General features: G+C 46.2%; 1 protein-coding gene across 2 annotated transcripts in view; it reads right to left on the reverse strand.

The window, feature by feature from the left end:
• Positions 1-7,717, reverse strand: part of MAN1A1 (mannosidase alpha class 1A member 1) — a 79,996-nt gene extending 72,279 nt beyond the window's left edge. For both annotated transcript variants that reach the window (XR_010793699.1, XM_066613872.1), the window contains exon 1: positions 7,088-7,717. Coding sequence is in view for 1 of the 2 variants with exons in the window: in XM_066613872.1 (XP_066469969.1) it covers positions 7,088-7,717 (630 nt within the window). In the remaining variant the exon portion in view is untranslated. The remainder of the gene's footprint in view (positions 1-7,087) is intronic.
• Between the last annotated feature and the right edge of the window lie 6,172 nt (positions 7,718-13,889).

Here is a 13,889-nt window from a genome sequence, read left to right on the forward strand (position 1 = left end):
CAGTTCTATTTGTCAGTCTCTCTTAACTGCAAAGAGTAACACAAAATCTAAATACAGTCCAGATATCTAAGTCCATATATTCTAACACCAAAATGGCAAGAACTCAACTCCCCTTTTCCTTCCTAAGCTTACAGGGCATCTTGTTGCACAGCACCTTCCTGCCCCGGCCTTCTCACCCAGGCTCCTTGGCCACCATGACTCTGCAGAGGCACTGGATGTACTTGGAATCAGTAGTGCCCTGGCAGGCTCAGCTCTGGGTGCATGTTCTGGCACAGCAGCTGCTGCACTTTTTGAGTACAGCACCAGCACATGGTTGAAGTACAGCAAGCTCATGCCCAGGTAGCTGGGGTATGGCAATCAGTCCAACCTGCTGCAGCTGCTTGAGCAACATAAACAGTGCCTCAGCTCAGGGCATGCCTGTACTTCCTTCATGGACCATCTGACAGTTCAGCATATTTGATAATCTGGCACAATCTGGGCTCCAAAGGTGCCAGATTAGAAGTCTACTCTATTAACAAACTCAAGCCAACATTAAACATTTTGAATTGAACCTATGACCCCCCTCAAATGTGAAGAATGGGTTGAAGAATGGTTTCATATAGAAACCTAAAGCACTATGTTGAAGTGGAAGCCATGACATTTTCAGCTTTCTTTGAACTGAGTTACTATACATCTTCTAAGCTGTGGGTGTGTAACAGAAGTGACCAATTAAGATTCCAAAAATACATAGACTGACAGTTCTCCACTAATAACTGACTATTCTCACTTGTGCTCTTTCTGGATGATCCACATTCTAAATACCTGTATATCTAATTCAACCTTAGACAAAGAGCAATTAAAAAAAATCATTTGTAATCTAGAAAACTGTATGATTAGTGGAAATCAGATTAGGAGAAGGAGGGTAGAGTTCTTGCACTTACTATTCAAACCTTACTTTTAAAGAAATCTTGTAAAATCTTAAATGGTAGTTTGCTAAGGCATCAAGATCCAGAAGAAGCTGCCAGTAATTTCCATAAAGGTAGAACTTTGCTATAATAACAAGGTGTCATTGAATTTCTCTTTTAGCCTCTGCCATCAGCCATAGGGCTAAAGGCTGCTGGAAGGTTGAATCCCCTGCTACCTATCACATGTAAGACTAGCTTGGTCCAGCTGTTAGAAATGGAAGAAGCATGGAGCTTACTTCCCATGCCAGAAAGTACTCTGTTCCAACTGCTAGTTGCCCTGGAACTGCAGAACTGAAGGCAAGCACACATTGGCAAGGGGATTAAGAGCTTCTGAGAGGTGTGCATGGTTGTTTATTACTGCAATCCACCTTGAGGTTCATTAAGCAAGACACACAGAACGCACATTCAATAAAATGGTTAGACATCAAATTATTAAATTGAAACATTTAAACTTTAAAAAGGTATGTATTCTAAAGTGCATTTCTCTAAGCTGCAGATGGGTGGAGAACAAGAACCACATAAGCAAGCCTTACTGTTTCTTTCACCCATCAGAACTAGCAAAGCTATGTTTAAACCCTTTCCTGATATTGCTTTTTTTGCTTTAGTGTGAATAACTGCTGAATAATTGTTAAAACACAACCACATGTGAAATTTATTCTCTGGAGTATGTACCAAGCCAGTTAGGCTGCAATCATATCAACTGTTATCTGAGAGTATGCACCATTGACTATAATAAGTAGTGAGTAGAAATGCAGAGCATTTCGGTTCCCTAATATCTAAAGATGCTTGTTTCTGGTGAGTAAGATAGCATTACAGCCTAAGTCTTACTGAACACAAGGGGCTTACTTCTGAGTGAATAACACAGTTTTGAAACACCTCTACTAATACCTTATTTTACTTCTGATAATCAGGCCAGATAAAACTCATTCAGGATCTGCCTCCAATACTTTGATTTTGGATACTAAACGTTTCCCTTCTATACAACTTTTAAGAGCAATTTCTGAACTATAATATACTGCAAATCAGGAGAAAAGACAGTCAATTAAGAAAAGAAATGTTGGAAAACATGTGTAACTCAAATCTATGCATACTTACTTGGAACTAAATCCTACTAAATGCAATGGGACTCTCAGGGTCCAATCTCAGAGTGTGCGCTGGGTTACTGGGTGCACACTGCTGCAAATGTGCTATAAGGCGGACTGCCAGGCAGCAGAGAGGTGGGAGGGGGCATGGGGGAGGTGATGAGGAAGCGATCCGGGGCAGAGGAGGCAGAGGGAGGGAAGGAAGGAGGCGTGCCGGGAGAGGGAATGGGACAGGAGGGAGGCGGGACCAATGGAGCTTTGCTCCACCAGATCCTGAGCTTCCTTGTCAGGCTCCTTGCCCAACACAGAGGCTCTTCATTCTACACCAACCTTTGTGTCATCGTAGAATCAAGTAGCCTCATTGTGGGGCTACTTGCTTTACTCAGGGGTAGGGGACAATAGTCCCCTTCTCCTGAGGATGTGGCAGCAGCTGCCTGGGGCACACTGGATACAGCAGCAGCCATTTGTGGCACTGCTGCAACCCCGCACGCCAAGCAACTCAGGACTGGGCTGCCCAGTAAGAATGTATAGGACTGTAGTCTCTCAGCACAACTCTATGCATATTTACTCAAATTGTCCTGCTGTGTTCAATTGAATTTACTCTTATATGCACAAACCGCAGCCTAAGAGCCCAATCCTGAGCTCCTAGCGCCAACCCTGCACTGAATGTTGCAAACGTGCCATAAGGCACACCCATAACACTTAGTACCAGGTCAGTACTGGTGCCAGCTCAGCGTCTGTGCTGAGCCAGCACTAGCCGAAAGCCCACAGCACGCCGTCCAGAGCATGGCCCAGGCGACAAGGCACATTTGCTTACTCGCAAGTAAACATAACCACGTGGCTTAGTTTTGCTTTCCATACGGCTCAATACATTCACCAACTTGGAGGGACTTCCTTCTCAGGTGTTTCTGGGGGGGTACATTCATTGGATCAGGACAATTCTGGTGCTGTTGGATTCCTCTCAGCCTGCCCTTTCAGATGGACTAAGGCATGTTCACCTACTCGGGAGTAAACACACAATACCCCTTGGTTTCTCTTTCCATTGGGCTCCATGCATATTTTGTTTTCTGTTTTTTGCCAATAACTTTTGATAGAAAGGAGATATTTCACTCCCATTTTTTGCATTGCATTCTGCTTGAAATTCTGCATCCAACAGTATATAACGTGACGGTATTACTCCTAACCACCATGATTTTAGCGCATCACCCTCCCAGTGTACGTCACCCCCCTCTTGGACATCACCCGGTGTGGCCCACACCCCCCACACCTCCTTAGCAACGCCACTGAGACCCACACATTAGAACAGTAGTGCACACCACAAAATTCTTAAGAGGTTTGCAACAAAAGGTATGATGTGAGACACTCTTTACTCAGCATGTGATTGTTTTTGTGGAACTCCTTGCCACAGGATGTGGTGATCCTGGCCTGGACACCTTTAAAAGAGAATTGGACAAGTTTCTAGAGAAAAAATCCATTACAGGTTACAAGCCATGATGTGTACGTGCAACCTCCTGATTTTAGAAATGGGCTATGCCAGATGCAAGGGAGAGCACCAGGATGCAGGTCTCTTGTTATCTGGTGTGCTCCCTGGGGCATTTGGTGGGCCGCTGTGAGATACAGGAAGCTGAACTAGATGGTCCTATGGCCTGATCCAGTGGGGCTGTTCTTCTGTGAGTGAAGGAAGTATGGACAACTATATATGACTTTTATAAAAAAAGGTAAATACCGTCTGGGACAAATCACTATGCAAATCCCAGAACCCAAAGAAAGCTGCACAAAAGAAGCCAAAAAAGTCTTTACTGTATACTCACACTCTGAAACAAATTTTGAAGGCTGCCTGGGTGAGCATGCAAAGTTAACACCAGCATAACAGGAAAGGAAGAGGCAATACAGGATGTGAATATACAGTTTCATGTTTACAGAAGATAGGACTGAGGAAATGTATCAGCCTAAACAAGTGATACTCTCCAATGTAAAATTAAGAACTTGTCCTTTACTTGTGGAACAGTTTACATGGACTAGCAGCCCAATGCAATTATTTAGGTCTTGTGATCTAGAGCTGTCAACTAAAGAAAACATTTGACATTTCATGCCAAGCATGAGCTCCAGACCCTTTCCATACTTAGACACTACTTCCAGACCTGAAGTGGGCTGCAAGGCATTTATGGTGTGGTACTACTTCTATGACCAATCAAACCATATTCATTGAAATCTTCCAGCCCATGGACTAGATAGTTTTCAAATGTGTGAATTTGGAAGAAATCACTACAAATAAAATACTATTGTAAAACATTTAAAAGTCTGCAGCATTTTCCAACCAAAGTTCTCCAACAAGATGTACAAAGCATTGGAAAGTAGAAAAGTTGCCAAACAGAACTGAAGTAGTTATCTACCAGGTTCATCACATATCCTTCAGAAGCAGGACCACTACAACTACAAGGTAACAGCTGAACAAAATCTTCATTTATACTGGCCTGTTGCAATGTGCAGTTAGAGAATGATCAACAGAACAACATGTGGGAAAAGAATATGAGTCTCTAAACCATAAAGCACTTTGAGTTCCATCATCATTTGTCTATTCTGGAGCAAAAAAAAATCCAAGAACAGTATGCAAGTTGGAAGGGTACCAAATAATGCATACCCCCACATGCAACATACAGTTTGCCTCATAAGACAAGCTTCCTAGTAAACCTACAAAAGGAGCCCAATTGAATTCAGTGGGGGCTTCCAAGTAAACATACAATGAACCTAGTTAGCTGAGAACTGTTCTTTATGCAATGCACACCTGAGAGAACTTTCTATAGCAAAAATTTTAACAGACATGACTTTTTTCAGTTACAAAATCAAACTAAGCATAGTTTGTTAACCAGGGATTGTATCTCCTACTTCCTCCACACTCCTTTCTTCCTGTTTTATCACTTGATACAAACATAGTCAACATCAGTTATAGTACCACATGTCTGAACAGTATCTAATTAGATACACGATTCTAGCAGTTGCTCTGAAGATGTTAAATTATAGATGAAGAATGAAAAATTATAGCACCCTCTTAGAATGCAGGGCACAGTCTCAGAAGACTTGTGAACATGTATCCAAGACTGTGCTAGCTTGTTTGCTTAACTGCCATCTGTTCAGAAAAAAATCTAGTCTAAGGTACACAGAGGACAGACAAACTGGACAGACAGAAACTGAGGAAAGTGTAACAGGTATAATATTCTGCACCACTTGCTGGTACCCTCAATTCCAAAAGCTTTTTAAGTAGCCTTGAGCCTATTTCACAAATCACTTGGAATGGAAGCTTGAACAACTGCTTTGCCCTTATCACATAAGAAGGTAGCATAGGTAAAACATCACAGACCCATGAAATCACACTTTTGTAATTACAAGCCTGATGTATCAACCAAAGAGTCAGTAACAGTAACAGCTTTGATTCTAAATTTAATTAGATGATTTACCAAGTGATTCATCCCTATAATGGCAACTTACTATATAGATTAGGAAGTTCAAGCTGTTCAGTTGTGTAAAAAACATGAAAACCTGGGCAGGCATGCAAACCAGTAGGGATAGGATCTTACTGGCTGCTACTGTGGCATGCAGCTACTGAAACACATCCCCAAGAGCTACTGCTACCATCAAGTCCCCCAACTCCTAAAATCAGAGACAAAGTCTACACTAACTGTCCCTGAATTATCCAGCTTCATAGATACCATAGTTGGGAGATAACAACATGCTAGTAAACATATCTATGTAGAAGTCTGATGTGCCTATTCTGAATTTTCATCCATGCTTTCTAGTTAACCAGATCATTTTTGAAAAATGCCAAAAGCACAAAAAAGTAACTGGCTATGCTAATCAACATGCTGTGACTAATCAAAATTTTCATCTTCCATTTTCTTGTCCAAAGTGCGTGCCACTTTACATTATAGAATGCACATATCGCGCCCCCCCCCCGCATATGATCATTTATGATAAATGTGCATTTCACATTTTTCCCCTACATGGAAGTATCTCACACATTAGGAGTTGTGTCAAATATGAAACAAGTCCCTTTTCAACTTTGGGTCTAATTTAGAACCTTTAGTAAGCTCCAGAAGAACAGATAGTACTCTGCGCCCCGTAAATCACGTAATGATTTCTTCAACATAGGGTCCCAAGTACTTGTGTGCAAATATTCCTACTACCTTTTCCTAAACAGGAACAACTGTCCATGTGAAAAGCATTTTTCAATAACTTTAAGAAAACAAAGCACAAGACAAACTAAGCAATACAGAATTAATAGATGGATAAAGGAAAAAGCTGTAAAAGGGCATCTGAAAAGGTAATCACTAAATGACAACTAAAAGGTCCAAGAGTTATTCAAATACTTTCTGACAGCCTCCTAATTTAAAAAAAGTGGCTGGTTTTTTTTAATCCCTTTTGATTAATCTTAAAAAGAGATTAGACTTTATAAAGTTATATAATGTAGTTCTCGGTATACGTGTTGCATTCCTGTATGCCAGCTAGAGGTTGCTTTTCAACACTGAAATCTAAAGTGGCACTTGCTCTGATAGGGGATACAGGGAGGCTTTCTGACACATCTTCAGATGGATATAAAATTCAAACCCATGCAAGACAAGGACTGTTATTCCAGGATTCCATGCCTGGTCTGATAGTGCTTAAAGAGCAAGATACCTTTGTCACCATTAAGCTCCCCTCCTCTCCCTGTTCTTTTCATTAGATGGAGCCCCCAAACAAGGGTTACAAAGGAGAGGAAAAAGTTGATACCTGCAATCCTCTTCTTCCAGGAGCCTTGAGAAAGACTTTCGGGCAATGAGGCTGAATCATCTTTAAAGCTGCCCATGATGTCAGCCAGATGAAGACCTCAGAATGCCACACTACAGATAGGGACACGTGTACTCTCTCTTCCTCATTACAAGTTTCTACTCGCCCCCAAAGGCCACCTGCAGCAGACTCAGAGCCGCATCCAAGACAGGTGGCAGTAAGAAAAACCGCAGGAAGGACTGTGGGGGTCATGGTATGAGTGGTATCACAGTGTGATCCCACCCGGGAAGGGCCACCCACCTCTTTGATCTTCGCCCTCCTCTGCCGGGTGACGGGGTCGGCCGGTTCCTCCCCCACGGTCCCGATGGGCTTGCGGAAGGGCAGGTCGGGCAAGCCGGCGACCCCCGCCTCCTTCCTGCCCAGCCTGTCCTGGAGCAGGAAGCGGTCCTTGTCCTGGTGGATGTCCCTGCTGATCTCCTCGGGCAGCTTCTGCAGCGTCTCCTTGGCCTCTCGCAGCGCTCGCTCGTGGTCCTCGCGGATCTTGGCCAAGTTCTCCGCGGCGGCCCCGGTGGCGTCGGCTCCATAGCTGCTGCTGCTGCTGCTCCCCCCTCCGGCGGCGTGTGCGCGCTGGTCCCACTGCGCGGGCGGCGCCGGTTGCTGCTGCGGCTGCTGGAGGGCGGCGGAGTGGAAGAAGACGCCGCTGAGCAGCTTGGTGGAGTCCGGCAAGAAGAAGATGGCCCCGAAGCAGAGCGTGATGAAGGCGCTGAACACCAGCAGCAGCACGAACTTCTCCGTCAGCCGGAACCCACCGCTCAGGCCGGGCGCCTTCCTGCCCCCGAGGCCGCCCGAGGCGCCCCCGCCCAGAGAGCCGCCCGAAGCGCCCGCGCCCGACGGGCTACCGAAGAGGGGCAACAGGTTGACGGCGGGCATGGCCTCCCGCGCGCAAGGCGCCCCCTACAGCCCGCGCCGGCCGCGGGGCAGCGGCGCCAGCGACCGCGGGGCGGCTCTCCACGGCAGCGGCAGGACCAGCCGGCGCTTCCTGGCTCCGGCCGGCGGCGGCGGGAAACTTTCCTTGTTCTCCTCGACGCTGCCGCCGCCGCCCCCGACGGGCTCCCCTGCGGGAACTCTGGTTTCGCTCCAGGCAGGCGGCGGCGGCAGCGACTCGTAGCCGAGCGGCGGCCGCCCGAGGAGGGAAGTTCGCCGAGGTGGGCTGCGAGGGCACCGGCTCTGTCAGCTGCTGCCGCCCCTGCCCATTTTGGTGCCCCGCTGCTGCTGCTGCTGCTGCTGCTGTAGCCAGTTATGGGTCCACTGAGGAGGAGGCGGTGTCGGTGCCCGGCTGCTTCAGACCCTCCGTCTCCTCCGAGGCGCCGCGCTGCACTCCCGCCGAACCGCTTACTAGAGCACGGAGTGCGGAACTGAGGCAGCCTCGCTAGTATGGAGTCGGGGGAGGGGAGGGCTCGCTTGACGGGGAAGGCGCCGACTGGACCAATCACAGAGCGGGCGGGGCCGAAGGGGAGGGGGTAGAGTGTTACGGGAAATGGGGGTGGGCGGGGCCTAACTAGGGAGGGGCAAGAGGGGGAGGGAGGGATTTTGTAGTTAAAACTAACGAACGGGGCTCGCGGAGGGAAGCTCCGCCCACCCAGCCCCCCCATCCGTGGAAGGCGCGTGCCTGTATCGTGACCCTCAGCTCTGTGTGATACCCCCTCCAGCACACGTGCAAGGCTAAGGCTGCAGTCCTCTCCACACTTTCATGGGAGTAAGCCCCACTGAACACCATGGAACTTACTTCTGAGTAGACACATGTAGGCTTGTGCTGTAAGGCTGCATTCCTCTCCAAACTTTCCTGGGAGTAAGCTCCAGAGAGCATTATGAAACTTGCTTCTGAGTAGACATGTATAGGCTTGGACTCTGAATCCTCCTTCCACCGGCCTCATGAGCATGGAATCGCCTTCCAGGTTGTATTCAATTCGTGCAGTGTGAGACTATGAAAGTTTATTAGGAAGTGTTTACTTCTTGAACATTATTTACACATCCCTCCTTTCATAATGTGCAGAGGCTCAAAGCAGAGGGAGGGAAAAAAGCTAATAGTACAATAAAAAAAGGGAAATGTCAATTAATGACATAACAAATAAGCAGTGGCGTAGCTAGAGGGGGTGCAAAGCACTGTCTTGCAAGGGGTGGGGTCGCTTGCACACTGCGGTGAGGCACCCTGCAAAACTTAGTGCTCTGCACCCCCTCTAGCTATGCCACTGGTGTTTCTTCCCAGGAAAGCATGCTTAGGATTGCAGTGTCAGTGAGTCTGTTCAGAGAAATTGGACCCCATGAACTAATGGGTGTGGGCGTCCAAGTCAGCTGGCTGATAATCACCTCTGAAGACCATGGGATGTTTTTTTCGCTGGGGCTGCCCAGAAAGCACTGATGATGTAAACTAGATGTCACACAGTTTATTGATTACACATTGATTACACATTGCAGCGGGGAGGGAAGATACCATGTAGCAGTTGTGGTAGGACAAGGACTGGAGATTTTGGCTTGGGTATGACTGAGGCTGTGAGCCTAAGAGCCCAAGCCTAGGCATGTCTCCTCAGATGTAAGCCCCACTGTTGCCACCTTACTCCCAGGTGGATAGGATTGCTGTCTAAGGACCCAATCCTATCCAACTTTCTAGCAATGCTGCAGCTGCAATGCAACCCTGAGGTAAGGGGACAAATGTTCCCATACCTAGAGGAGGCCTCTGTGACTGCTCCCACCCTACCCCAGGCTGCAGTGCATGCCCCAGTGGCACAGCTGCACCAGCACTGGAAAATTGGATAGGATTGGGCCCTAAAACACTATCCTACACCTATTTATTTGGGCACAAGTCCAATTATGGCTTATTATGCCCTGTTCACCCTTTTACCTGGGAGTCAATGAGACATGCATAGAAGAAAGTGGGAAATCTGAGTACAGTTTTATACAGCCTGACTGCCTTATCTCCTTGAACACAGTGGGACTTCTGAGTCAGCACAATAGGACTGAACTATGAAGCTGGGATTGGTTGAAATGTGCTCTGTCATGTGTGTTTGTTTGAACAGCAATTGCCATGACATCTATTAAGTGTCCTTGCTGTCCTTTGACCTCCCCGCCCCTTAGTCTCACATGATCTTTCATTAGACTTACAGGTAATAAAACAGAGTTAGACTACAGTGCTAATGCCTGAGTCACATTGGACAATATGGAAGTTACTTCTGAGTAAGCATGCACTGGATTGCAGTGTTCCAAAAACCATGTTCATGTATTCCTGAATTGTATATCTACCATACCACAGCATTTGCAGCCTCACCTCTACCCTTTGTAGTGCAGGTGAGCTGGAGGAAGGGCCATGGAATCAACAGCCCTCAACCAAGAATCTTTTATTTCCTGACAGAACTTACTACAGTTTTTGAGGTAACAGATGAAACCTGTGTGATCTTTCTGGGAATGATGCTGGCACAGACTGTACCTTCTCTGCCTCGCCTAGTTACAGAATACAATGGAGTGGTTGTGGTTGTGGGTTGCAGACCAAACAGTGACTCTTCAAGTGGGCGTGTGAGTGGCAGAGAAAACATATCCCCACTGAACCTTTTCCCTTGAAACATTTTGCAATCTTTGTGTCAAGCAAAGAATGATGGCAATGCATGAGATAACCAAAGGCAAAGAGGGATGAGGCCCCAATGCCTTTCACAGATGTGTAGCAAACAGCATTTTTATACCATTGCTAAGCTGGCATCCGCCAAACTTCCCCTCTTCTACATGATTGTACAGATGCCCAGACTGTACTGCCTGAGTACTTGTTCATCGAACTGGTAGCCTGCTCCACCCTAAGAGCTTGGGTCAGATAGTACACATTATTCCACAGTGTCCTCTAGATCCTTGGCCATCCAGAGCCAATTTGAATTAAAAAGGCTTATGTCATTTCTGGAAGTTGTGGGGGGGAGCAAAGTTGGGGGGGCAACAAAGTTGGGGGGGAGGCAGGAAGAATTTCAAAAGCTAAAGGGCAGCCACTGAGAACAACTCTCAGTATGTTCCCCCAGTTGACCTTCAAGGTTGCAGTGTTACATGGGGGGGGGGGGAGATGATCTCTTAGCTCTGTTGGGCCCATTGTGATTAAGGCATTATACATCATCACCAGCATCTAGATTTAACCCATTTTTGCCAAGCCCACAGGTGTACACGTTTGATGCCTGTTGCATATATGCAACATTGGGCAGAAATTGCTTAAGCCTTAACCTTGGATGACGGTAGGGAGCAAGTACTGCAGACACTGCTGTAATGTGCTCTGGATGACCCAGGGCCCAATCCTATCCAACTTTCCAGCACTGGTGCAGCTGCAATGGAACCCTGAGGTAAGGGAACAAATGTTCTCATACCTTGAGGCAGATTCTGTGATTGCTCCTTCATCACAGGATACAGTTCCCTCCTCATTAGCATGGCTACATTGGCACAGGAAAATTGGATAGGGTTTGGCCCCCAATCAGCAGTATTTGGAGCTGGGTAATACTTCTGAATTGTTGTCAGGGGCAGCCTGGTATAAAAGGTTGAGGGCCAAATCCTATCCAATTTTCCACTGCTGGTGCAACCATGCCCATGGGGCATATGCTGCATCCTGTGGTGGGGAGGCAGTCACAGAGGTGTCCTCAAGGTATGGGAACATTTGTTCCCATACCTTGAGACTGCACGCAGCTGTACTGATGCTGGAAAGCTGGATAGGATTGGACCCTAAGGGCACATTCCTAACCAACTTTCCAGTACTGACATAGCTGTGCCAATGTGGTGTGCACTGCATCCTGCAGTGGGAGGCAGTCAAGGGGCATCCTCAAGGTGAGGGCATGCTTGTTACTTTATCTTGGGGCTGCATTGTGGCTAGGTCAGTGCTGGAAAGCCTGAAGGCCAAATCCTATCCAATTTTCCAGCACCAGTGCAACCTCAATAAGGCCCCAAGGTAAAGGAACAAATGTCTGCATACCTTAAGGAGGCCTCTGTGGCTGCTGCCCCACCACATGATGCAGTGCATGCCCCATTGGCACAACTGCACTGGCACTGGAGTATTGGATAGGATTGGGCCCTAACAGCCCAATCCTATGCATATCTACTCAGAAGTAAGCCCCATTAGAGTCAATGAGGCTTCCTCTCAGGAAAGTGTGGCTAGGATTCGGCTGTGAGTCACCTAATATTGCCACACAAATAACCTTTGTAGATCTCTACATTATACTCTGTAGCGGAGCTCTAATGATGCTATATTGCAGGGATGCTCAAACCCTGGTCTGGGGGCCATTTGCAGCCCTTGGGGACTCCCAATCTGGCCTGCAGGTAGCTCCCAGTTTCCAATGAGCCTCTGGCACTCTGGAGACTTCCTGGAGCCCATGCTGGCCTGACAAAACTACTCTCAGCATGAAGGCAACTGTTCAGCCTCTCACATGAGCTGTGGGATGAGGGCTTCCTCCATTGCTTGCTGTTTCATGTCTGTGATGCAGCAGCAGCAGTGAAGGAAAGGGTGAGCTTGCTTTGTGCAAGGCCTTTTATAGGCCTTGAGCTATTGTAAGACCTTCATTCATTCATATAAGTTTCATCTCTAATATATTCATGTATGTAAATTTATTCAAATTTGAAATGCAAATTATTTTGCTTTTTTCCTGGCCCCTGACACAGTGTCAAAGAGATGATGTGGCCCTAAAGTTTGGACACCCTTGCTATATTGTACTGTATACCCAAGGCGCTCCCCCCCCCACCAATTCCCAGAGACACTAGGAAGCTTTGGGTGGGATTTATGCTAGGCATGGAGGCGGGAAGATGTAGTTAAGAGGTGGGGTTGCAAATGTGGGATTCAGCTCAAGCATCCCCAAGTTCCTGTGAAAAAGATTTGAGAAGCACCAGAAATAAAAGGACAAGCATCAGCTGATAGGTTGTCAAAAAGAAATAGAAGGTAGGAGGGAATGAAGTCCTTTTTTAAATTAAAACTTTGCAATGAAGAATGAATCAACATTTTACCAAACTTACAAAGATAAGTTTTTCTGTGAAAAATTATGTAAAGCTGCACATTTATTAGATGTGGCTCTGTGCCCAAAGCCTATTGCTGAGCAGTAAATTATATGGTGGTGGGGTAATGAACATAGAAATGAAAGGAACAGCTATAAAATGGTTTAACAATAGCCTGCAAAGTATTTTACATTAAAGCCACTTTTATGGTACAGTTACTAGAGCATCTCTGGTGTCTTCATGCAGCTACTCTTCACCAGATGGCTAAGGAAGCATGTGGTGAGGAATGAGAAAGCAGGTAGAACCTTATGATAATCTCTCTTTCCCCCCCCCCCTAATTTTTAAGGGCGGTACAGTATATAGTGTTTCCAATGGAAGATTAGACTTGAGTTTTACTCTGGGACTACAGAAGAGCTTTATTAACTTTAGCACAATTATTCATGTGAATGTACAGTCAGTATACCGTATTCAGTATATGATATTGCTGCCTGCTACTCAGTTTGCTTGCTCTTTGTGGACTCCTTGTGTTGCAGCCATCACATATGAGGCAGATTGAAAGACTTCTGAATGAAAACTCAAGTCCTTTTCCACTTTGACACAGCTGTCACAAGCACCTGGGGTGACAGGAAAGTGGAGGTGGTACCAGGCTTGTCCTTGCTTGTTGTTTTGAAATGCTATTTCTAAGTAATGACACTACAAGAAATTGAGTTTTCATTCAACGTTCACCATGGTTTGCTCTAGAAAAGGCTTTCAGCATTTTTGTGTATTATATCATTATACGTCATAGTCTTGGTGGTTTGCTTGAAAGAATCCTGTGTACCACAAGTGGTTCCCAGATCACAGTTTAGGCATCACTGCCTTCTTAGGAAGTCTAGAGATCACAGCAGAAGGCTGCAATCCTGCCAGCTTAGCTTATGTTAATTAAACTAGCTTTCTATGTCATCATTTGTGGAAGCTCATTTGGATAATATCTCCCAAGCTTTTAAAAAAAAAAAAAGTCCTCTTGTACCCTCAGTATTTCTCTTTAGTTATCTTATTTCCCTACTCTTAGTCACCATATCCTCTCAATAAGGAGTCTATTTTTGCTGTTTTCCTTTCTGATAGTCTC

This window comes from Tiliqua scincoides, chromosome 1 (assembly GCF_035046505.1).
Source record: "Tiliqua scincoides isolate rTilSci1 chromosome 1, rTilSci1.hap2, whole genome shotgun sequence".
NCBI classification, from domain to species: Eukaryota; Metazoa; Chordata; class Lepidosauria; order Squamata; family Scincidae; genus Tiliqua; species Tiliqua scincoides.